This window comes from Pelophylax lessonae (genome assembly GCF_965119305.1).
Source record: "Pelophylax lessonae genome assembly, chromosome: 5".
Lineage (NCBI taxonomy): Eukaryota > Metazoa > Chordata > Amphibia > Anura > Ranidae > Pelophylax > Pelophylax lessonae.
The window spans coordinates 20,983,156-21,009,833 of NC_138772.1; the positions used below are offsets into that span (position 1 = coordinate 20,983,156).

The 26,678-nt window shown below is 45.4% G+C and overlaps 1 protein-coding gene across 1 annotated transcript; it reads right to left on the bottom strand.

Moving 5' to 3' along the window:
- Window positions 1–1,317: 1,317 nt before the first annotated feature.
- On the bottom strand, window positions 1,318–25,536 carry LOC309555859 (fucolectin-like; the record flags this gene model as incomplete). Its single annotated transcript, XM_082258027.1, has 3 exons — window positions 1,318–1,544; window positions 19,889–20,177; window positions 25,464–25,536. The coding sequence occupies 3 exons, from the start codon at window positions 25,534–25,536 to the stop codon at window positions 1,376–1,378; spliced, it is 531 nt and encodes a 176-aa protein (XP_082114153.1). The 3' UTR covers window positions 1,318–1,375.
- Window positions 25,537–26,678: the final 1,142 nt, after the last annotated feature.

Genomic DNA, 26,678 nt, shown 5'->3' on the forward strand with positions numbered 1-26,678 from the left:
CACATGACGGCTGTGTCCAATCACAGCCGTCATGTAATGTAAATACAGCCGTTGTAACGGCTTTGATCTCTTCTTCTCCTCACACAGATCCTGTCAGTGAGGAGAAGAAGATGATCTGTGCTGCAGCCACGGGATCAGTGAGTTTTTCTAATTACTCACTGATCACAGGGGGGTCTGTGCTGATAATCAGAACATTGATTACCAGTGCAGCCCTGGGGGGGGGGGGGGGGTGCCACTAGAGCCACCAGGGATGCCCACCCATGACCACCAGGGATGGCAATCAGGGCTCAGAGAGCCTGCCAGTGGTGACCTCCCTATCAGTGTTGCCCACCAATGCCATCTATCAGTGCTGCCCACCAGTGCCCATTATTGCCATCTATCAGTGCTGCCCACCAGTGCCCATTATTTCCCACCAGTGCTGCCTATCAGTGCCCATCAGTGCCGCCCATCAGTGCCACCTATCAGTGCCCATCAGTGCCGCCAATCAGTGCCTATGAGTGCTGCCCATCAGTGCCCATAAGCGCTGCCTATCAGTGCCCCCCAATGCTGCATATCAGTGCTACCTATCAGTGCTACCTATCAGTGCCCATCAGTGCTGCATATCAGTGCTACCTATCAGTGCCACATATCAGTGCCCATCAGTGCTGCATATCAGTGCCACCCCATCAGTGCCTCCTCATCAGTGCCTGTCAGTGCAGCCTCATCAGTGCTCATCAGTGCAGGAAAAAACGTATGGGCTCTTTCACACGGGCGGTCCGATCAGATCCGCCTGTCAGTTTTTTAGGCGGATCTGATCGGATCCTCCATGCAGCTCTATGGGGCAGCGGGTGTCAGCGGAGGTCACCTCCGCTGACACCCGCTGCCATCCGCATCCGATCCTGTGCTGAAATCTGGAAAGATGGAAACCCTATTTTTCCATCCGTTCAGTAATCGGAGCGGAGCGGATCTGATGAGAGCGGACAAGCGGTCCGCTCTCCTCCGATCCCCCATAGAGGGCAGCGGGTGCTGAGACACCTCCCTCTCCGCTCTGCAAGCGGAGACGGAGCTGTCATCCGCCCGGCTCAGCGGGGATCGCGGATCGATGGGTGAAGGTTGGGTGAAGGTTGGGGGAAGGTTGGGTGAAGGTTGGGTGAACCTTGGGTGAAAACATTTATAAACAGACCCCCTTTGTGTAACTCACATTATTTTCATGTAACATTGAAATAAAATTCCGAGACATGCTTGTGAAGAGTTTCTTTAATCGCACCAACAAGGCGTAAAGTGAAAAACCTCCTCCTCCAGCCAAACTGGAAAACGTCAATATTTCTGGGATCTTCAGAATCTCGTCTATGGACATTAAACTTGATGATGAAGTTAAGTATTCCTTCTGTCGGGTTTACCAGCAGACGCGCTTCTCCTGAGTCACCCGGTCACCGTAGACCAACACCTCGCACAGGGTCAGATATTCATTGCGCCCCGGGATCACCACGCTGACGTATTGACCCTCCATCCCATTGCAGCAGAAAGTAATTTTTGCAGAAGAAGTGCTGGAAATCTTACCGCACCTGTGGAGGACAAAGAGAGACCAACACAATGATACAGAAAATGCCATTTATTCAGGGAAATTTACAATAACTAGGCAATAGAGATGAACAGACTGCTCTCTGGCTGACTGACTTGGGGGTTCATTTACTAAAGGCAAATAGATGAAGTTGCTCCAGGGCTTAGCCCCCGTTCACATTAGGTCGCTCCGACTTCGGGGGCGACCTGTGAAGTTGCATGCACCGTGACTTTGGCACGACTTGAACAGACTTCATCTAATGAATGTCTATGCAAGTTGCTCCGAGGTCGCCCCGAAGTAGTACAGGACCCTTTTTCTAAGTTCAGTGTTGTATAAAGTACTCGAAACCCATACTTGAGTAAAAGTACACGTGCTCGATCAAAAAGTGACTTGAGTAGAAGTGGAAGTGCTCGATCAAAAAGTGACTTGAGTAGAAGTACTAAAGTATTCAACATTTTTTAGTATTTTTTTTTTTTTTAATTTTCTACTCAAGTACTGAAAGTAAAAGTACAAGTACTGTGTTATGTAGTTATTAAAGAAAGAAGTTAAAAGTTTGAACATCATATTGTTTTTTATTATTTCAAATGCCGCTTTTAATTATACATACAGTAGCATTTATTTTCGTATGCGCTGATAATACACATGTTTTGAGCTTCATGAAACCTGCCATCTACTGTTCTGGCAGTGGTCATTTTTATAATTGTAACGAGTAACTATGCAGCACAAAAAAAAAAAAAATCGGAGTAGAAGTATTGAAATCATCGAAAAAATGTAGTGAAGTAAAAGTGGAAGTAGGAGAAAAAAATTCTACTCCAGGAAAGTACAGATACCGCCTTTCGGTACTAAAAGCGGAGTTCCAGCCATTCACTCACCTGTCCAACGGTCCAGCGATGCGGCCGCCCAAAGCCTCGATCCTCTCCCTCGGCGCCGGCATCACTGCTGTGGGCACCCGGCTGTGACAGTTTGCGGCTTCACAGCCGGGTACCCACTGCGAATGCGCGAGTCGCGCTGCACGTCTTGATTGGCCGGCAATCTTCTGGGACCTCTGACGTGTCCCAGAAGATTGCAGGGAGGGAGGGGGAGAGGAGAACTTCCGTTCAGGGCGCCGCGGCGCTCCGAGCGGAAGTGGGAGCGGGTACCTGTCAAAACTAGGTACCCGCCCCCCCCCTCAAAAAAATGACATGCCAAATGTGGCATGTCAGGGGGTCAGGACTCCCTAAAGCGGAAGTTCCAATTTTGGGTGGAACTCCGCTTTAAGTAAAGTAGTGAAGTAGTTCTACTTAGTTACTATACATCTCTGTCTAAGTCGGAGTGACTTGTGTCGCTCCTATTAGAACCGGTCCTGTACTACTCAATGGACCCGACGGTGCGCGACTTGCCAGGCTGACCAAGTCGCCTGACAAGTCGTATTAGTGTGAACCGGCTCTTAGTCAATGAGGTGAAGAAAGTAAAATAAAATGCATTTTTGCTTGCACGTGATTGGCCGATGGAAGGCAGTAGAGCTTCCCCTAATTTACTACGATCTGGAGAAACTGCACTTGCAAAGTGCTCAATCTATTTGCTTTTAGTAAATCAACCCCTTAGTATCACCATTAACCCCTTCTGGACCGCCCCGCACATTTATACTGTGGCAGTAATGTCGTGCGCTGGGTCTGGGGCGCACGCGCGCCACTGGTAACTCATTCGCACTGTGATTGGACACAGCGGGGGTCTGCCGGACCCTAATTTCCCCTAATTTACTACGATCTGGAGAAACTTTACTCGCAAAGTGCTCAATCTATTTGCTTTTAGTAAATCAACCCCTTAGTATCACCATTAACCCCCTTCGGGACTGCTCCGTGCAGATATACTGCGGCAGTAATTTCATGCACTGGGTCTGGGGGGCCGCTGGTAACCCGATCCCACTGTGATTGGACCCAGCGGGAGCCAATCAGCGAGTCTGCCGGACCCTAATTTCCCCTAATTTACTACGATCTGGAGAAACTTTACTCGCAAAGTGCTCAGTCTATTTGCTTTTAGTAAATCAACCCCTTAGTATTACCTTTAACCCCTTTGGGACCGCTCCGCGCAGATATACTGCAGCAGTAATTTCATGCGCTGGGTCTGGGGCGCCGCTGGTAACCCGATCCCACTGTGATTGGACACAGCGGGGGTCTGGCGGACCCTAATTTCCCCTAATTTACTATGATCTGGAGAAACTTCACTTGCAAAGTGCTCAGTCTATTTGCTTTTAGTAAAACAACCCCTTAGTATCACCATTAACCCCTTCTGGACCGCCCAGCGCATTTATACCGTGGCAGTAATGCCGTGCGCTGGGTCTGGGGCGCACGCGTGCCACTGGTAACCCGATCCCACTGTGATTGGACACAGCGGGAGCCAATCAGCGGGTCTGGCGGACCCTAATTTCCCCTAATTTACTACGATCTGGAGAAACTTCACTTGCAGGTGCTCAGTCTATTTGCTTTTAGTAAATCAACCCCTTAGTATCACCATTAACCCCTTCGGGAGCACTCCACACAGATATACTTGCAGCAGTAATTTCATGCACTGGGTCTGGGGCACACGCGTGCGCCACTGGTAACCCGATCCAACTGTGATTGGACCCAGCGGGAGCCAATCAGCAGGACCTTATTTTCACCAGCACCCCACAATCGTTCTCAGGAGAGGCAGATCGAGATCTTGTGTCTCTCTGCTAAGCATTAACACAGATCTCTGTCTTCCCCAGTCAAAGCACCTCCCCCCACACAGTTAGCAAGCACTCCCAGGAAATACATTTAACCCTTTGTTTGCCCCCTGATGTTAACCCCTTCCCTGCCAGTGTCATTAGTACAGTGACAGTGCATATTTGTAGCACTGATTACTGTAGTAATGTCACTGGTCCCCCCAAAAGTGTCAGCTAGGTGTCCAATCTGGCTGCCGCAATGTCGCAGTCCCGCTAAAAATCGCAGATCGCCACCATTACTAGTAAATCAAGGTGTCATCCGTACAGTGACAGTGCATTTTTTTCTAGCACTGATCCCTGTATTGGTGTCACTGGTCCAGAAAAAGTGTCGCATAGTGTCTGATTTGTCCGCCACAATTTCGTAGTCCCGCTAAAAAATGCCGATCGCCGCCATTACTAGTAAAAACATTCCAAAAATCTATCCCATAGTTTGTAGATGCGATAACTTTCACGTAAACCAATCAAAATACGCTTATTGGGATTCTTTTTTTTTTTTACCAAAAATATGCAGCAGAATACATATCAATCTAAAATGATGAAAAATTTTATTTTTTATTGGGAATGTTATATAGCAGAAAGTAAAAAATATTGTTTCTTTTTCTTTTTTAAATTCTCTGTATTTTTTTTTTGTTTATAGCGCAAAAAATAAAAATCGCACAGGTGATCAAATACCACCAAAAGAAAGCTCTATTTGTGGGGAAAAAGGAGATCAATTTTATTTGGGTACAGCATCGCACGACCGCGCAATTGTCAGTTAAAGTAGCGCAGTGCCGTATCGAAAAAAATGGCACGCACTGGCACACTGGCGTACACAACGTGTTCACTGGCCTATATAGGCACATCACTGGCTATCTTAACCAGTTTACCACCGGAGGATTTTGCTGTCTTACGTCTGAGCCACTTTTTGCGATTCGGCGCTGTGCGAATTTAACTGACAATTACGCGGTCGTACAAAGCCATACCCAAACGAAATTTACGTCCTTTTTTTCCCACAAACAGAGCTTTCTTTTGGTGGTATTTGATCACCTGTGCGATTTTTACTTTTTGCGCTATAAACAAAAAAAGAGCGTAAATTTTGAAAAAATAACAATATTTTTCAAATTTTTTTATATGAATTTCCCCCCCCAAAAAATGTAAAAATCTAAATTTTTAAAAATTTTTGGCCAATTTGTTTTCTGCTACATATGTTTGGTAAAAAAAATTACAATAAGCGTATTTTGATTGGTTTGCACAAAAGTTATTGCGTTTACTAACTAAGGGAAAGATTTTTGTCATTTTTGGTGTTTTTTTTTTTAACGAGTAATGGCGGCGATCTGCGATTTTTATTTTTTGCGGGACTGCGACATTGCGGCGGACAGATCGGACCCTTGACTGACATTTTTGACACTTTTGGGGGTACCAGTGACATTACTACAGTAATCAGTGCTATAAATATGCACTGTTACTGTAAAAATGACACTGGTAGGGAAGGGGTTAATTTTATTGGAGAGGGAGAGGTTAATGTATGCCTGGTGCTTACTGACGTGTGGGGGGGGGGGAGGTGACTGAGTGACACAGGGACAGATCGCAGGTTCAGCTATGCTGAATCCTGTGATCTGTCACTGCCTGTCACTTAGTAGATCCGCCCGCTCTGTTTACACAAGCGGGCGGATCTCCTCACTCGATTTCCCGACGATCGGGGAAGAGCAGCGGTGATCACCGCCTCTCCTCCCCTGGCCTGACTCCCGCTGTGACTGAACACAGCTGGAGCGAGCCTCCGGCGGCGCGCGAGCGCCACCCACAAGGGGAGGAGTCCAGCGACGTAGAGGCACAGTGAGCGGTCGTAAAGAGGTTAAATTGCTGGATTAGACACGATAACTTTTGCGCAAACCAATCAGAATACGCTTTTGGGAATTTTTTTTACTAAAAATAAGTAGCAGAAAACAAATTGGCCTAAAATTATGAAAAAATTTGATTTTCAAATTTTTTTTTATTGGTAATATTTTATAGCAGAAAGTGAAAAATATTTTTTTTTTTCTTTAGAATTGTCGCTCTTTTTTTTGTTTATAGCGCAAAAAAAATAAAAATCGCACAGGGGATCAAATACCACCAAAAGAAAGCTCTGTTTGTGTGAAAAAAGGACATCAATTTTATTTGGGTACAGCGTCGCACGACTGCGCAATTGTCAGTTAACGTAATGCAGTGCCGAGACACAAAAAATGGCCTGGTCATTAAGGGGGTAAAACCTTCCAGTCCAGAAGTGGTTAAACACATGATACTGCAGGCCGCCCTTTGCAGCTATAACAGCTTCAACTCTTCTGTGAAGGCCGTCCACAAGGTTTAGGAGTGTGTCTAAACTCCAATTGATCCCAAAGTTGTTCTATCGGGTTGAGGTCAGGACACTGTGCAGGCCAGTCAAGTTCCTACAACCCAAACTCGCTCATCCATGCTTTATGAACCTTGCTTTGAGCACTGGTGCTCAGTCCATTCCCAAACTGTTCCCACAAAGTTGGGAGCATGAAATTGTCCAACATGTCTTGGTATGCTGATGCCTTAACCACTTAAGCCCCGGAAGATTTTACCCCCTTCCTGACCAGGGCCTATTTTGCGATTCGGCACTCTGTGATTTTAACGGACAATTGCGCGGTCGTGCGACACTGTACCTAAACAAATTTGATGTCCTTTTTTCCCACAAACAGAGCTTTCTTTTGGTGGTATTTGATCACCTGTGTGATTTTTTGATCACGCGCTATAAACAAAAAAGAGCGGCAATTTTGCAAAAATAACAATATTTTTCACATTTTTTTATATGAAATTCCCCCCCAAAAAAAAAGTAAAAATCAAACTTTTTTAACATTTTAGGCCAATTTGTTTTATGCTACATATTTTTGGTAAAAAAAAAAAAAAATCGCAAAAAGCGTATTTTGATTGGTTTGCGCAAAAGTTATTGCGTCTACTAACAAAGGGAAAGATTTTTGTTGTTTTTTTTTTTAACGTGTAATGGCGGCGATCTGCGATTTTTTTTTGCGGTATTGCCACATTGCGGCAGACAGATTGGACCCTTGATTGACATTTTTGACACTTTTGGGGGTACCAGTGACATTACTGCAGTAATCAGTGCTATACATATGCACTGTTACTGTAAAAATACACTGGCAGTGAAGGGGTTAACTTTTTTTGAGAGGGAGGGGCTATGTGTGTCCCTAGGGGCGTGATTCTAACTGTGATTGGCTGTGGCTTGAGCTGTAGGAACAATGATCAACGGTCCTACATAGTAGAACCGTATGATCATTGTTCTTACACAGGGGAGAATGACAGGCGGCTTTGTTTACATCAGCCGCCTGCCTTTCTCCCGCTCTAACAGACGATCGTGAGTGCCAGGCGGACATCGGGTCTGCTGGTCACACGCGCGGGGGGGTACGTGACCGCGCCTCTGACGGCGCGTGCTCTCTCCCCAGAGCCTCACAGGCTAGCGACGTACCCATACGTCACTTTGCCTGTGAGGGGCTGACCGCCGCAGTATATGTACTTGCGGCGGTCGGCAAGTGGTTAAGAGTGTTCCCTTCACTGGGAACCCACTGGGAAGCCCAACCCCTAAAAAACAATCTATAATCTCCTAAAACACAAGAGTAAGAACAATAAGACAATTACCCCAGAGGGGAGTGTCAAATAATCTCACCCACTCGGCGCTAACGTGCTTAAGCTACATAAAATAGCCAAAAAACATAGGGCGGTAAACCCGTCACTGTTAAGATCAATTAAAATTGATAATACAATCACCAATAATAATATTAAAACCTCTCGTATCTCAGCTGCTGTTATATATATATCAAACTGTAAAAAGGTGTGTACATATAATATATCACATGCATACACTAACAGCGCTTAAGTTAAAATCACAAAGTCCATCGTGTGATAAATTGATCGAATATTATCCAGCTTGTTAACATCATCTGCAGGTGTCACAGTCCTATATGTGTATATTAAGTGCTCTGATGATAACAGAGTGAGGAGCCCCTTCACCACACCGGCATGCCCCCCCAAGCAGTGCCCACGTACCTCACTGAGGGGGAATATACGCCCAACTAGATGCGATCAGGATGGACTGCCTCACATGTGATAAGCCAGGAACTTCCCACAGGCACCGCTCACAATAGGACATAGAAAGACCAGGCCAATCATACACCTTTTCAAGTACAGCTCCAGACTTCCTCCCGACTGCAGGCTAGATCACTCCATATGAGCCATATCATGCATGAATAAAAAAAGCGCTCATAGCGTAACTCTATCAAGCATGCGGAATTTATTAAATAACTCAAAGAATACACTCACAAACGAAGTATAAGCAAAGGCATCCAAAGTAAAAGCAGATAAAATCGAATTGCTGTCCCGGACCGGACTACCTGTACGGCTCCAGCCGTCCCCTTCGTGGAGCCGAAGTTGCGGCTAAAACACCGTGTAACCTCCGGGTTCCGACTTCCGGGTTCGGCGTGACGTCAGACGTCCGGGACGTAGGGTTGCTATGGTCACCGCGTGTCCACGCCCTAACGCGTTTCGTCATTGGCTGACTTCAACGGAGGGCGTGGACACACGACGACACCTCTCCTCTTTATAGTATACAAGTAAGGGCGGAAGCACAACTCGGGAGGCATCCATTACTGGCAACACCGGACATTTACATCGTCCCTCCTCTCCACTCCAGTGTCTTCCTACCCCTGCTTGTATCCAATCCTCTGACATACCGGGCGATGTTAACCCTGTAACTTCCGCCAGAGAAACGATATATGGAGATTACAGCCCGCAGCTGCCCTCAGTCACGGCCATAAAAAATATCTCCATGGTAACCATGCAACATTCTTATAGTGCAATAAAACTCAATAATACTATATCCCACATTGTATGTAGCGTTACGTGCAAAACCACTGAGCAAATATTCACAGTGAGAATTAAATTTAAAGATAACCAAAACTCTCCATATTCCCTCTCCTCCCTCCAGGGGAATGAAAACGCTTTTTTTATTCATGCATGATATGGCTCATATGGAGTGATCTAGCCTGCAGTCGGGAGGAAGTCTGGAGCTGTACTTGAAAAGGTGTATGATTGGCCTGGTCTTTCTATGTCCTATTGTGAGCGGTGCCTGTGGGAAGTTCCTGGCTTATCACATGTGAGGCAGTCCATCCTGATCGCATCTAGTTGGGCGTATATTCCCCCTCAGTGAGGTACGTGGGCACTGCTTGGGGGGGCATGCCGGTGTGGTGAAGGGGCTCCTCACTCTGTTATCATCAGAGCACTTAATATACACATATAGGACTGTGACACCTGCAGATGATGTTAACAAGCTGGATAATATTCGATCAATTTATCACACGATGGACTTTGTGATTTTAACTTAAGCGCTGTTAGTGTATGCATGTGATATATTATATGTACACACCTTTTTACAATCTATAATCTCCCCTCCACCAAATGATTTGGAGTGGTGGCCCAATACTTTGGCAATATAGTGTGGATGAGCAAGTTTGGGATGGAGGAATTTGACTGGTCCTGACCTCAACCCGATAGAACACCTTTGGGATGAATTAGAGCGGAGACTTTGAGCCAAGATTTCTCTCCAACATCAATGCCTTACCTCACAAAAGCGTTTCTGGAAGAATGGTCAAACATTCCCATAGACACACTCCTAAACCTTGTGGACGGCCTTCCTAGAAGAGTTGAAGCTGTTATAGCTGCAAAGGGTGGGCCAACTCAATATTGAACCCTACGGACTAAGACTGGGATGCCATTAAAGTTCATGTGCATGTAAGGGCAGGCGTCCCAATACTTTTGACAATATAGTGTATGTTCCTCACTAACCTGTGAGGTCATTAGATGTAATGTATAAATTGTATGTAGCTGATGCTACATACAGCATTCCGCACTGTATTCCAGGTGAAAGCCGAAACCTTCCTGTCCCACAATAAAGTCTGAGCAGGATTCGCCCATTCATAGAAAGCGATGTATTTTAGCACTGAATACAAAGCTTCCTCTGATTGGCTTTTTATGCATTGCTAGAATACATTGTTAATGTAGACTCATTTGTTTTCCTAGGTGTGAGACAGGAAGGTTCAGCTACATACAGTTTATACGGCATGTCCAGCAGCCTCACATGTTACTGAGGGACATTGTTCATTTGGGCCAGCTTGGCCCGAATAAATTATGTAAAGTGTAACAAAAGCCAGAGTTCAGCTTTAAAAGCTTGCCTACCAGGACATAATTGTTAACATGACTCACATACACTCACCGGCCACTTTATTAGGTACATTGCTTGGTAACACAAATTGCCAATCAGCCAACATGACAGCAACTCACTGCATTTAGGCATCTAGATGTGGTGAAGATGACTTGCTGAAGTTCAAACTGAGCATCAGAATGGGGAAGAAAGGGGATTCAAGTGACTTTGAACAGGGCATTGTGTCGGGGTGCCAGGGAACCAGACCACACGGAGATGAAGGTAAAATAAAGCAGTTTATTTGAGCAAACAACAATGAAAGCAGAGCAAGAGTGAGGAGCGAGATCAGGAACAAGCTGGGGGCCAGTCCAGAAGCGGGTAGTCATCCAAGCCAGGATCCAGTCCAGAAGCGGGTAGTCATCCAAGCCAGGGTCCAGTCCAGAAGCGGGTAGTCATCCAAGCCAGAGTTCAGTCCAGAAGCGGGTAGTCATCCAAGCCAGGGACCAGTCCAGAAGTGGGTAGTCATCCAAGCCAGAGTTCAGCCCAGAAGCGGGTAGTTATCCAAGCCGGGGTCCAGTCCAGAAGCGGGCAGTGATCCAAGCCGGGGTCCAGTCCAGAAGCGGGTAGTTATCCAAGCCGGGGTCCAGTCCAGAAGTGGGTAGTTATCCAAGCCGGGGTCCAGTCCAGAAGCGGGTAGTCATCCAAGCCAAGGTCCAGTCCAGAAGCAGGTAGTCATCCAAGCCAGGGTCCAGTCCAGAAGCGGTTAGTTATCTGAGCCAGGGTCCAGTCCAGAAGCGGGTAGTCATCCAAGCCAGGGTCCAGTCCAGAAGCGGGTAGTCATCCAAGCCAGGGTCCAGTCCAGAAGCGGGTAGTCATCCAAGCTGGGGTCCAGTCCAGAAGCTGGTAGTTATCCAAGCCGGGGTCCAGTCCAGAAGCTGGTAGTCATCCAAGCCAGGGTCCAGTCCAGAAGCGGGAAGTTATCCAAGCCAGGGTCCAGTCCAGAAGCTGGTAGTTATCCAAGCCAGGGTCCAGTCCAGAAGCGGGAAGTTATCCAAGCCAGGGTCCAGTCCAGAAGCGGGTAGTTATCCAATCCGGGGTCCAGTCCAGAAGCGGGTAGTCATCCAAGCCAGGGTCCAGTCCAGAAGCGGGTAGTCATCCAAGCCGGGGTCCAGTCCAGAAGCAGGTAGTCATCCAAGCCAGGGTCCAGTCCAGAAGCGGGTAGTCATCCAAGCCAGGGTCCAGTCCAGAAGCGGGTAGTCATCCAAGCCAGGGTCCAGTCCAGACATGGGTAGTTATCCAATCCGGGGTCGAGTCCAGAAGCGGGTAGTCTTCTGATGCCGGGTCTTCTGCCGATGCCAGGTCGAGAGCAAGGAGAGTCGTAAGCCAAGCCAGGTCATACACGGAGGAACAGAACAGAAGACTGCTAGCTGTGATGCACCTTGGAGCACAAATGCAAGGGCAAGGACTGCAACCCATCAGGTGATTGATAAAGTCAGGTGTGCAGCATCATCACTGTGTGCCACCCAAGCAGCAGGCAAGTGATGGTGCAATCAGAGTTTATACAAGGCAGCAGTCTGCACATGTCCAAGATGGCTGCCAACAGGAGGGTAAGGTAAGACCCTGACACATGGTTGTTGTTGCCAGACGGGCTGGTGTGAGTATTTCAAAAACTGCTGATCTACTGGGATTTTCATGCACAACCATCTCTCGGGTTTACAGAGAATGGTCCAAAAAAGAGAAAATATCCAGTGAGTGGAAGTTATGTGGAGGAAAATGCCTTGTTGATGTCAGAGGTCAGAGGAGAATGGGCAGACTGGTTTGAGATGATAGAAAGGCAACAGTACCTCCAATAACTACTCGTTACAGCCAAAGGTTGCAGAATACCATCTCTGAATGCACAACACATTAAACCTTGAAGCAGATGGGCTACAGCAGCAGAAGACCCCACCGGGTGCCACTTCTGTCAGCTAAGAACAGGAAACTGAGGCTACAATTTGCACGGCTCACCAAAATTGGACAACTGAAAATTGGAAAAACGTTGCCTGGTCTTATGAGTCTTCATTTCAGCTGTGACATTCAGATGGGAGGGTCAGAATGTGGCGCATGGATCCATCCAGCGTTGTATCAACGGTTCAGGCTGCTGGTGGTGGTGTAATGGTGTGGGGGATATTTTCTAGGCACACTTTGGGCCCCTTAGTACCAATTGAGCATCGTTTAAACGCCACAGCCTACCTGAGTATTGTTGCTGACCATGTCCATTCCTTTATGACTACAGTGTCCCCATCTTCTGATGGCTCCTTTCAGCAGGATAACGCACCATGTCACAAAGCTCCAATCATCTCACCACTGGTTTCTTCAACATGACAATGAGGTCACTGTCCTCCAATGGCCTCCATACTCACCAGATCCAGTCACTGTACTCCAATGGCCTCCATACTCACCAGATCCGGTCACTGTACTCCAATGGCCTCCATACTCACCAGATCCGGTCACTGTGCTCCAATGGCCTCCATACTCACCAGATCCGGTCACTGTACTCCAATGGCCTCCACACTCACCACATCTCATCCAATAGAGCACCTTTGGGATGTAGTGGAATGGGAGATTCCCATGATGGATGTGCAGCTAACAAATTTGAAGCACCTCCATGATGCTATCATATCACTATGGACAATGGAGGAATGTTTCCAACACCTTGAATCTATGCCACGAAGAATGAAGGCAGTTCTGAAGGCAAAAGGGGTCCAACCCGGTACCAGCAAGGTGTACCTAATAAAGTGGCCGGTGAGTATACATGTAAATAGCAGAGTTGTTTGCTTGAAAATTATTTAGCAACCCCAAACATATATATTTTCTGAAAGCAAAGGCCCTGGAGAATAAAATGCTGCTTGTGTAAGGGATGTCAGGTACTCCATAAAAAAAATAACACATTTCTGTTTCATGGCATTTCTATGAAACCACCAGTAGATGGCAGCACAAAGCACAACTGCAAGCAAGGCATGGGAGGAACTAAAAGTTTGACGTTTTGTTTCTGGGGGAACAGAATAGCTGTGCTGTGTCCCTCAGAATCATACCTCACTCATGTCCTTGTATTTTCAGGTAAGAAGGAGTATATTTATGGTTATAAACAGGGCAAAATTGATTTAATTTACATCCCTGTGATCAGTAAAGGATCCTGTCACTACTGTGTGATTGAATAACATACTGCACAAATGTTAGTGGGTCACACTGTAGCATCACATGACTACAGTGTACCAGGAATGTGGGTATTATAGTGTTATGTTTTTATATCTTATATTAGATTGTATTATGAGACCACTGTGATGCAAGAGGAGTAACAATATATCAGCACATGTTTAATTGGTTATTATTTTCTATGAGGATGTTATTCCTGTATATCAGAATGTTGATATTAATATATATAGAGTTATGTAATAGTATGTATGAACAGAATAGCAGTTCCTGTCCCTCACAATAAAAAGTCAAAACTCATGTCCTTATCATTGCAGAAACTTCTCAATAAAAATAATTCTGGTTTCACCCGGTCCGATCCCTTCGCACATTGGAATTATTGACCATACTTTCGGCATATGTGCAACAAAATTGGCGCCCGAACAGCGACCGGGTGAAGAAAACGCAAAGGTCACAGAAGTGGAAGAGAGCGGTTACGCTGTCCGTGGCGAAGCTGAGAGAGGATACATTATTAACCGTTGCTGCACAGGAATGGATATAGAAAAGTTGCAAGATGAAATCAGTTGGCATCTGATTCACATGACAGTCGGTGATCTCATAGAGACTTGCCAGTTTATCAAGGCCTCCGAAGCAAGTATGGCGAAAGGAAAAACCCGGCGCCACTACATGGGGATAGTCAATGAGGTAATAGATGAACTGGTCGACACTGAAAGTGAAGAAGCGGTGACACAATTTCTCCAAGCAACTAAAAGATTTGTCAGTGAGCTAGAGAAGAAGAGGGACAATGCTGAAGCACCAAACACCAGTGAGAAAGACCCCCAACCAGAACAGCAATTAGCCAATCTGAAACGACAATACCACACTATGCAGGAAAAGTTCCAGGAAACGTCCAGAATGATCGAGGAACAGATAAAAGAGCTGAGTACTAAAAGCAAGGACTCAAATGACAGTCATTCAAAACAAGAACCCTCACACCAGCTGAGAAGAACTATCACATGCATTCGGGAAAACTAGAGTTCCTAGCGATGAAGTGGGCCATATGCGATAGGTTCCGAGACTACCTATACTACTGTCCATCCTTTGTAGTATATACTGACAATAATCCCCTAACCTATGTCCTCACTACGGCTAAACTAAACGCAACAGGTCATCGATGGATTGCAGAATTAGCTGACTTTAATTTTACCATGAAGTATCGTCCAGGGAAAAGGAATGCGGATGCGGATGTACTTTCCCGTATGCCATTAAGTCCTGAACAATACATGCAACAGTGTTCGCAAGAAGTTGACCCCAAAATCGTCGGATGCATAACCCAAGCACTTCAAGTACGTCAGAAGGAAGAAATGCCTTGGCTGTGTCCAGTAACCATCTCCCATATGACATCAACAATCGATGGTACCCAAACAAAGGTTGCTCAAATACCCAAAGGGACCATTAGGACAGCCCAAAAAGAAGACTCTGTCATTGGCCAAGTGTGGAAGTACAAGAGCCAAAACCGGTTCCCATCAAAACAGGAACGACAAGGTGGACAACTTGAGCTCTTCACACTAATGAAACAGTGGACCAAGCTATACCTTGATGAAGATGGAATCTTGAGACGGAAAACATCATCAGGTTCTCAACTAGTGTTGCCCAAGTTGTATCATCAATTGGTGTTCAAAGAATTACATGAAGATATGGGACACTTAGGAGTCGAAAGGACTGTAAATCTGATTAGAGAAAGATTCTTTTGGCCACATATGCAGAGAGACGTTGAGCAATACATCAACCACCAGTGCACTTGTCTGAAAGACAAACGCCCACATAAGCCTACTAGAGCTCCATTGAACAATATTGCCACCACTTATCCTTTTGAGCTGGTCTCCATTGACTTTCTCCATCTCGAGACTTGTAAAGGAGGTTATGAGTACATATTAGTGGTAATCGACCATTTCACCAGGTTTGCTCAAGCCTACGCAACCAAAAACAAGTCTGCAAAGACTGTTGCCGACAAGATATTCAGTGACTTTGTCTTGAAGTTTGGATTTCCTACCAGAATTCACCATGACATGGGTAAAGAATTTGAAAATCAATTGTTCTTGGCATTAGGGAAACACTGCCATAGCCAGAACTCTCACACAACTCCATATCATCCAGAAGGCAATGGACAATGTGAAAGATTTAATCGTACCCTGTTGTCTATGCTTCGGACCCTGTCACCAGATTCCAAGAAAGACTGGAAAAGTTCCCTTGCACAGGTTGTACATGCATACAATTGCACCAAGAGTGAAGCTACAGGGTATTCTCCATTCTTTCTACTGTTCGGGAGGTCTCCAAGATTACCCATAGATAGCATGTTTGACACTCCAGTAACAGAAAAATACAAGACTCACTCTGAGTATGTGAAAACGTGGACAGATAGGATGACTGAGGCCTACCAAATTGCTTCAAAGGTAGCTACTCAAGCTGCACAAAGAGGAAAAGAACATTATGACAAGAAGACTCATGGAGTTGAGCTTGCACCTGGCAGCAGAGTTCTTGTAAGAAATCTTACTGAAAGAGGAGGACCAGGAAAATTGAGATCGTTCTGGGAAGATGCCGTACATGTTGTCCTTAGGAAAAAGTGTGAAGATAGTCCAGTGTATGAGGTCAAGCCAGAAATTGGAAAAGGCCGAACAAGGATTCTACACCGCAATTTGTTATTGCCATGCGATTACCTACCCGTCGACAGAGGTCAGAAGATACCTGACAGACCCAGTGCCAGAAAACAAGGCAAAGTTCCAAAGACTACTCAACTGCCTACACAGATATCTAAGGAAGTATCAGAAGATGAATCTGACCATGAACAAGAGCATTGGAGATCTTTCATTCCTGTAACTCAGAGAGACCACGCAAGGAAAGACACAGAGTTAAATCCAGAAGCAGCAGAGTTCTACCCTTGTCAGTTTGAAATGAGTGAGGAAGTTACAGAGAAAAGTACAGCGGAAGTTCAAGAAGAAAGTACAGAGGAAGCTACAGCGGAAGTTACAGAGGAAGCTACAGTGGAAACTACAGAGGACACGCCTGTGGGTCAACCTGAACAAACTGCATGTTCGCCAGGAGATATAGAAGAAGAAAATACTTCACCAGGAAAGCCAACAGAGACAGTTGACTGTGACGAAGGCGAGTATGAGAACACTTCAGATGCCCTTCCTCTACATAGGATACAACCCAGCAGGAACAGAAGACAACCAAAAGTTCTGACTTATGACACTTTGGGTCAACCCAGTAGTACTGCCAGAAATGCAGCTGTACAGGTCATAGACTGTATTCATACACTACCCATTTGCCCTAGCTGGTATTTAAGTCCAGATTGTTTTGTTGAGGACTCTAAAAACTGGTAAAAACAGTCATATATATTATGATACGGTCTATTAATTATCACTATGTTACAGTTGTTTACTTGTGTTGAAGATGATAGGTGTTAATTTCTGTAGTTAACAGAAGGACATTTCTTGCACTCTCACTGCAGATTTTCCAGGTCATGCAAAAATTGCTTCAAGTGATGGAACTAGGTAGTTAAGGTAAAGTCGGCCGACATCAAAATGGATAGAGATTATTAGGTGGTTATTCTGTATTGTATTGATAACATACCATGGGTATTCCACCTTAAAAACAAAACAATGGACTGAAGTAATAAGATGTTCCCTAGTTCTCCATCAAACCATCATCTCAATAGCCTGCACAAACCTGTGTTGTAGAGGTTTACTAATTGGTTGGCTATATGCAACAATATCTCACCAGGTACATGAGCGCTCTGGACCTGGTGGGAAACTGTGACATAACTGGGAGTAGATGTCGCAGGGAGGATGGTTCCTCCAGTAATTGGATTACTACTTAACCTTGGCTTCCAATGGCTATTGTGAGATGGGGAATGGAATGGTTCTAATACTAAATCTGCATATGTCTGGGACGACATCAAATTTAGTGGGGGAGAGTGTAAGGGATGTCAGGTACTCCATAAAAAAAAAATAACACATTTCTGTTTCATGGCATTTCTATGAAACCACCAGTAGATGGCAGCACAAAGCACAACTGCAAGAAAGGCATGGGAGGAACTAAAAGTTTGACGTTTTGTTTCTGGGGGAACAGAATAGCTGTGCTGTGTCCCTCAGAATCATACCTCACTCATGTCCTTGTATTTCCAGGTAAGAAGGAGTATATTTATGGTTATAAACAGGGCAAAATTGATTTAATTTACATCCCTGTGATCAGTAAAGGCTCCTGTCACTACTGTGTGATTGAATAACACACTGCACAAATGTTAGTGGGTCACACTGTAGCATCACATGACTACAGTGTACCAGGAATGGGATTATTATAGTGTTATGTTTTTATATCTTATATTAGATTGTACTATGAGACCACTGTGATGCAAGAGGAGTAACAATATATCAGCACATGTTTAATTGGTTATTATTTTCTATGAGGATGTTATTCCTGTATATCAGAATGTTGATATTAATATATATAGAGTTATGTAATAGTATGTATGAACAGAATAGCAGTTCCTGTCCCTCACAATAAAAAGTCAAAACTCATTTCCTTATCATTGCAGAAACATCTCAATAATAATAATTCTGGTTTCACCCGGTCCGATCCCTTCGCACATTGGAATTATTGACCATACTTTCAGCATATGTGCAACACTTGCAATTTTTATGTCACATGCTATTTGTGCAGGGGAATCAAATAGAAATTTTCAGATAAAAAAAATGTTGTGAACACAAAACAAACTAGAATCAGGGCCGGTGCTAGACTATTTTACGCCCTAGGCAAGACCAGCTACTTGCGCCCCCCCCCCCCCAAAAAAAAAAAAAGGGAAGGGGTTAAAAACTCCTCTATGTCATAAAGAGTGACCCTGATCCAATGGCTCCTCCATGTTATGCTTTAATACCCAGTGACCCCCCCATATTCCTCCATGTCACACCCAGGGACCCTAATGTCCCTCCATGTCACACCCAGAGACTTTGATGTTTTTCCATGTCGAACCCTTGGACCCCAATATTCCTCCATGTCATGCTGTCATACCCACTGACCCTGAAGTTCCTCCATGTCACACCCAGGGACCCCCGTGTTCCTCAATGTCATGCTGTCATACTCAGTGACCCCAATGTTCCTCTATGTCAGACCCTGATGTTTTTCCATGTCACAGTTGGGGACCCTGATGTTCCTCCATGTCACACCTGGGGACCCTGATGTTCCTCCGTGTCACACTTGGGGACCCCAATCCCCCATGGCACACCCAGGGACCCCAATTCCTCATGGCACACCTGGTGACCCCGAACTCCTGTTACACCCGGTGACCCCTATCCTCCATGTCACACCTGGTGACTGATTTCCCATGGCACACCTGGTGACCCCGATTCCCTTTCATACCAGTGATGCTCCATGTAACACCCAGGGACCCCGATCCCCTGTTCTGGGGACACTAACTGGGCGGTATGAAGAGAGTGGCCTGCACTCTGCCCTCCTTCACAGTGATCCTGCTTATTCCTTCTCCCAGGACGCTCCTCTCCTGGACCACAGTGCTCACCACAGCTCCAACCGTCTCCCGGTGGAGGGAAAAGCAGCAGTCAGAGAGCTCCGCATGTCCTTCATCACCAACATCCTCAGACCATTCTGGTACCTCATCGCTTCTGCTCCAGTAAAGGTTCCGCCCTCCAGTGCCGAGCTCCGGCTCAGGTTCAGCTCTCCTCCGCTCCCTGCTTAATACCAACCCAGGGAAATGAACGGCTGCCCACCAGCTCAGTGCAGAGAGTCACTTCCAGCCTGGGGTTAAGGCCATTCAGCTCTAGCTGAAGAGGATCATCATGCAAGCAGCACTCTGGTGGGCTCCATTCCTGCCTCTTGGGGCCCCTCCAACAGTGGTGGAAAGCCAGGGCCTGATAGTTCTGCCACTGCCCAAGACACCTGGCATCTTTCTCTGTCCCTTCTTCCTCCCCTACCGCCACCTCTCCCCTCAGCTCACAATAATCATTCATGATGGAGAGAGAGTGCCGACTCCTGGCTGCGCCCCTAGGTGGCAATGCGCCCTAGGCGGCTGCCCAGTTTGCCTAGTGGAAGCACCGGCCCTGACTAGAATAACCATTTGTTTTGTAAAATATAAAAGATGATGTTACACTGAGAAAATAGATTTCTAACATGTCACACTATAAAATAGTCAAAAAACAAGCACAAAGCCCATTGACCACAAGCCCTTACAGTATCCTGGCCTTATGGTACTCACACTGGGTTGTTATTGTCCGGAGAATTTCCAATTCGGACCTCAAGATTCCTCATCCTTCCCAAACAGCAATCCGACCGGCCAGAGATTTCAACAACGTTCACTTTGTATTTCTGTTTCAAATCCAGCCTCCACCAGGGTGACCTGTCCGCACCTGTGTGTGCACAGAATCCATTATACCAGTTTTGGTCATTCACACCATCAATGGCCTTGTCAGCGAGACCCTTTAAAACTGCAGCGCCTCCATAATTTGAGCTCTGTGATGCTTCCCCGCTTCTGGCGATATTGATGGCTGCAGAAAAAAAAAAAAAAAGAAAACTTTAATATATATAAATTGTATAAAGTTTTTCTACTTTTCTAAAAGGGCCTTCACGGAGAAGGTAACTGTAAACTGCAATGTTGTCAATATATCGTCTATGACATTCTGTAATGTAATGAATTCATTAATTGCCTGACTCATTCTACAACACTGTTAGCCTATTGCCACCCACGTAATGCATATGTGTGGCAATGAAAGGGTGGGCTTTAACCACTTAAGCCCCGGAAGATTTTACCCCCTTCCTGACCAGGGGGTATTTTGCGATTCGGCACTGCGTGACTTTAACGGACAATTGCGCGGTTGTGCGACGCTGTACCCAAATCAAATTGACGTCCTTTTTTTCCCACAAACAGAGCTGTCTTTTGGTGGTATTTGATCACCTGTGCGATTTTTTTATTTTTTGCGCTATACACAAAAAAAGAGCGACAATTTTGAAAAAATAACAATATTTTTCACATTTTTTTATATGAAATTCCCCCCCCCCAAAAAAATGTAAAAATCAAATTTTTTTAACATTTTAGGCCAATTTGTTTTCTGCTACATATTTTTGGTAAAAAAAATCACAATAAGCGTATTTTGATTGGTTTGCGCAAAAGTTATTGCGTTTACTAACAAAGGGAAAGATTTATGTCATTTTTATTGTTTTTTTTTTTGTGGGACTGCGACATTGCGGTGGACAGATCGGACCCTTGACTGACATTTTTGACACTTTTGGGGGTACCAGTGACATTAATGCAGTATTCAGTGCTATACATATGCGCAGTTACTGTAAAAATTACACTGGCAGGGAAGGGGCTAACTTTATTAGTGATCAAGTGTATCCCTAGGGGCGTGCTTCTTACTGTAAAGGGGTGTGGCTAGTGATGTAACCACAGAGACATATGATCTTACATAGCAGGATCATATGATCTTTGCAGTTACATCAGGGAGAACGACAGACGGCTTTGTTTACATCAGCCGCCGGCCTTTCTCCCTCTCCAGTGGGAGATCGCGGGTCCGTCAGTCACACGCGCGGACATGTCAGGGAACGATCGGGGGCGGGAGCGCGCCTCCGGCGGCGCGCGCTCACCCCTAGAGGCTCACAGGCGAGCGATGTAGTACTACGTCACTTTGCCTGTACGGGGCTGACCGCCGCAGTAAATGTACTTGCGGTGGTGGGCAAGTGGTTAATACCCATGTGCCACAAATATGTATCTATAGGCAGAAGAGGTTTCTGTGCTGAGAATATGCTCACTGCGCTCTCACTGTACAGAGACCAAGCGGTCAGAGACAGCTCTCGGTCTGTACTAATGATCAGGTACTGGCAGGATTAGCTCCCGATCATGTGACCACAGTGACACCCAATCGCAGTTGTTCTGGACATTTTATAGATAGGCAACTCCTTTCCTCACATTGATTAGTGGTTTCAAATTAATAATAACTATTGCCTATCTATAAAATGTCCAGAACACAGTGTAGGAAGAAAGGGCCACCACACCTCATATGGATCACTGGTATCCAGATATCTCTACAACTAATCCTAATTAGGTGAAACGCGTTAGAGAGGGTGGTCCTAAGGTGGAGGCTGTCAGGGAATTCCTGTGAGACGTCTGTGCATAGAACGGCTAACAGGCGCGCGCATACGCGAGGGAATTTGCAATCGCGAACGCGCATGCGCACACGCACAGGCACAATTCCTGTTGGCGCCAGGCGGGCTATTTAAAGGGAGTTAATTCCCATATCCTTTGCTGACTGATCTTCAGCTGTGCCCTGTGTCCTGATTGATCCTGCATGCCCCCCCTGTTACTGACCTGGCGTGTTCTTGACCTGATACTGGATTCTGCTTCTGTCTTGTCGTTTTACCTTGACCCGACTCTGTTCCTGACTTTGGCTCTGCTTATGACTTGGTACCTTGCTGCCCGCCTGTTGACGACCCTGGCTATTCCTGAGAACCTGATTCTGCCTCTGGTCCTGGCTCCTGGTACTACTCAAGTGCTTGCCTGGCTGTCCGCTGCACCAGCTCTGTACACCGCTGTATGTTCCAGCCTAAAGAGCCCTGACAAGCTGCCTATCCTGAACCATCAGTATAAGCAGAGTGCCCTTTTAATCTGAGCCAGTCCTTTGAACACTACTGTTGTTCCTGCTCCTTTAGTTCCACAGCATCCTTGGAGTCACATTCCCTGCTGCAGGTTCTGCAATCAACAGCCACAGGCACTCGTGTCCCTCCTGTCCCTCGGCACCTTCTGTCTCATCTCTATTTTAAACTTGAAAAAAGAGCGCGCACGCCCATTGAGAGCCGTGCGCGAGCTCTGAAACGCGTCGTGTCATTTCCTATCTCTGTTGACGTCACGCAGCGTGTGCTACGTTCCAGCGTGGTCCTTGGCGCCCAGCCGTACCCGGAACCCGGAAGACTGTGGATCCCCAGCACAGTGTCCACCTGTCCACCCGATCGGCAAGGAGCGATCCCTTCTCCAGGACCCCTGGGACAACACTCACCTTCTGACATGCCACCGGAGTATACAAGCCATAACTCTACTCCAATCTAGTGAGTTGTTACTACATAGTGATTTTAAGCCATAATAAATTGCTGCACTTAGAAGTGCTCTGTTTCTTTCTTTTTCAGTGGGGCAAGGGCAGGAAAATATAAGAGAGGCCGACCTCGTCAATTCAATCTCCTAGAAAGAGGCTGTCTTGTAGATATCTTACACAATAAACGTGGATACCACTGATTCACCTGGTGTGCGGTGGCCCTTGCTTCATACACTGAGTTTATGAGCAGAGACTACTCAGTTTTGCCTTTAGCACCCAGGGTTCAAGTGATGGTGGGAAGAAGTTACTTAGAGTCGAGCTGCTTGGAGTGCAGAGAAATAATATAAAATAAAGAAAAGCTCTGAAAATTCAGTAAAGAATTTAGAAAATTTAAATGAATTAAACGTCATCATGCTTTTCAGATTCCAGAAGGACGGGCATTTATATATTAGCCGGCCAGCTTGTATTTTGCCAATGCAGTTTTGTAAAGTTTCTTTGATGTAAGTGTGACATTTTATGTTAAAATAAAGTTTTAAGAAGTTTTTACAATATGGCGTGCTTTATATTTTTTGGGGAGCTTCTATGAGCGTGATATCCTGAGGATGGAGGCCCGTGTCTCATGAGTTCTTTGGAGGACCTCAGCCAGGATTGAGCCGTGATTGTCGCTGACCTTCTGTAGTGGGAGGTCCGTTGTCAGAACTATTATGAAGAATTAGACATATTTTCATACATTTCATATGGAAGTTTAAGACTGAATAGACCCCAAAGGAAAAGGTTAACCACTTTAACTCCGCTCACTGTGCCTCTACTGCGGCACAGTGGCTCGTTATCGTAGGTCTACGTCGCTGGACTCCTCCCCCTGTAGGCGGCGCTCACGCGCCGCCGGAGGCGCGCTCTCGCTGTTTTCATTCACAGCGGGAGTCGGGCCAGGGGAGGAGCGGCGTTTCGTCTGTGTAAACAGAGCGGGCGGATCTCCTAAGTGACAGGGAGTGACAGATCGGAGTGTTCAGCATAGCTGAACATCCGATCTGTCCCTGACTCACTCAGTCACCTCCCCCCCCCACACGTCAGTAAGCACCAGGCATATATTAACCCCTCCCTCTCCAATAAAATTAACCCCTTCCCTGCCAGTGTCATTTTTACAGTAACAGTGCATATTTATAGCACTGATTACTGCAGTAATGTCACTGGTACCCCCAAAAGTGTCAAAAATGTCAGTCAAGGGTCCGATCTGTCCGCCGCAATGTCGCAGTCCCGCAAAAAAATCGCAGATCACCGCCATTACTCGTTAAAAAAAAAACAACAAAAATGACAGAAATCTTTCCCTTAGTTAGTAAACACAATAACTTTTGCGCAAACCAATCAAAATACGCTTATTGTGATTTTTTTTACCAAACATAGGTAGCAGAAAACAAATTGGCCAAAAATTAAAAAAAAATTAGATTTTTACATTTTTTTGGGGGGGAATTTCATATAAAAAAATTTTAAAAATATTGTTATTTTTTCAAAATAAATGCTTTTTTTTGTTTATAGCGCAAAAAGTAAAAATGGCATAGGTGATCAAATACCACCAAAAGAAAGCTCTGTTTATGGGAAAAAAAGGACGTAAATTTCGTTTGGGTATGGCGTTGCATGACCGCGCAATTGTCAGTTAAAGTCGCACAGCGCCGAATCGCAAAAAGTGGCCTGGACATAAGACAGCAAAATCCTCCGGTGGTAAAGTGGTTAAACTCAGGACATTCACACTAGTTTTCAGACAGAACATCCTGTGTTTTTTTTTTTTTTCTGACTCACATAACTTACTGTGAGTCATAAGCTTATACCTAGTGCCTAGTGCTTAGTGCTTGTGCCTATACCGCTGTAACGTGAGAATTACCTACCCCGTGAGAATTACCTACCCTCGTCACTTCCGGCCAGAAACAGCTGAGCAGCGCAGCAGTGCGCATGCTCAGAGCCCCGGATACCTAATGGAAGAACAGAGGAGCTTACTAGTGCGCATGTGCACTAGTATGAAACGATCACGGTGTACCGTGAGAAGAACCTACCGACGCGGCGCTTACATAAAACAGCTGTGCTGAAATACGAGTCATCTCCGCTCCTGTCCCGGTCACTTCCCTGCTCTCGGCAAGTAAATATAAAAGCGGCTTTCGGCTCCATGATTTATGTTTTCATACAGCCGTCGCCGCTTTTATATTTACTATCCGAGAGCAGGGAAGTGACCGGGACAGGAGCGGAGATCACTCCTATTTCAGCACAGCTGTTTTAATGTACCCATTACATACAGTGCCGAGTACCGGAAGTGACGAGGGGTAGGTTTTTCTCACGGGTAGGTAATTCTCACGGAACACCGGCACTACTAACACACTAGACGTGCTACATAGGGAGAGCTTTCCTACGTGTAATTTTGATGGTACTGTCAGTACATCCTCCCCAGACAATCAAACTACTGTCCAGATCAGGCTTTCTCAACAAGGGTTCCGTGGAAGCCTAGGGTTCCTCCAGAGGTTGCTGAGGGTTTCTTGAGCATTGTGCAAAGTTGCCACAATAATTTTTTTACCTAATGTGTAAAAGGGGGATTATTCCCACTGACCACAAATGATAGGAATTCTTCTGCTTAAACACGCTAATGTATGGTGAACTGTAGATGCAGTAATTTTTATCAGGGGTTCTCTGAAACTGATACATGTTTTTAAGGATTTCTCTGTTTATAAAGGTTGAGAAAGACTGGTTCATGAAGTATATTATTCTTACCTCCAGGTGGAGGGCTGCAGCACCAAGCCGGACCCAACAACCCCAGCAAAAGCAAAGCCACCAGAGTCTTCATTCTGGAGGAGACATCAGAACACAGAGAGTCAGTTACCATAATATGTAACAAAGAGGTACTTAGAAATTTATTTTACTAATATTAAATATTACTAATATTAAATAATTAAAATAATTCCTCTTTGGATTACATCTGTAATTTCATGTAATTTATGTGTCAACCATAAAATAGAAAAACTCAAACTTTAATTTCTTTTAGTTTGTAACAAAGTGGCTGGAGCTGCAAAACACATGGTGCTATCATTTCCATCAGTCACGGTGTGTTGAAGGTATGAAATTACGCAGAGGAGACACCATCTTTGGGTCATACAGGTTACTCAAAATTAGACTTGGAGAAATAAAGTTTCAATAGTTTTTTATTAATTTTTTTATGAGAAAAAAAAAATGCAAACGGATAGAATGACGAGAAAACATTGGTACGCTCTGTGTTGCATTCACCATATACAAAGTAAGGTTGCATATATAAGTACATTGGCAGAGAAGAATCCCAATTGAATTTGAACAGTAATTGTTAATCTTGCTGTAAGGGCATTGACCGCCCCACCCAGACACCCCTTCTGGGAACAAACTGCCATGGACCAGGAGGCAATCCAGCCAACTTCTTCTTGATATTAATACATTATCATTGAATTTTAACAAGAGAGTACAACGTGAACTTAACAACCTGAAGAGGCACATGAGTCAACACCTTGTTTAAGGTACTGAAAAAGTTGTAGTTACATAGTTACATAGTAGGTGAGGTTGAATAAAGACAATAGTCCATCCAGTTCAACCTGTGTAGGTGTGTGTGGCCGTAATCATCTCACATACCCCTGAATGTTCTGATCCTTGAGATGTACGTCTAAGAGTCTTTTGAAAGGCCACCATACTTCCCGCAGAAACCACCTCTTGTGGTAGAGAATTCCACAATCTTGTAGCCCTAACAGTAAAGAACCCCCCCACGTTGCCTGAGGTTAAAACGCTTCTCCTCTAATCGCATTGTATGCCCTCGAGTCCTCATGAAATCCCTTCGACTGAATAGCTGTTTTTCTATGCCGAGATCACCATTGAGATATTATAAATTGCTATCATGTCCCCTCTCAGGCGTCTCTTCTCCAGGGAGAATAAATCAAGCGATTGCAGACGCTCTTCATAATTAAGGTC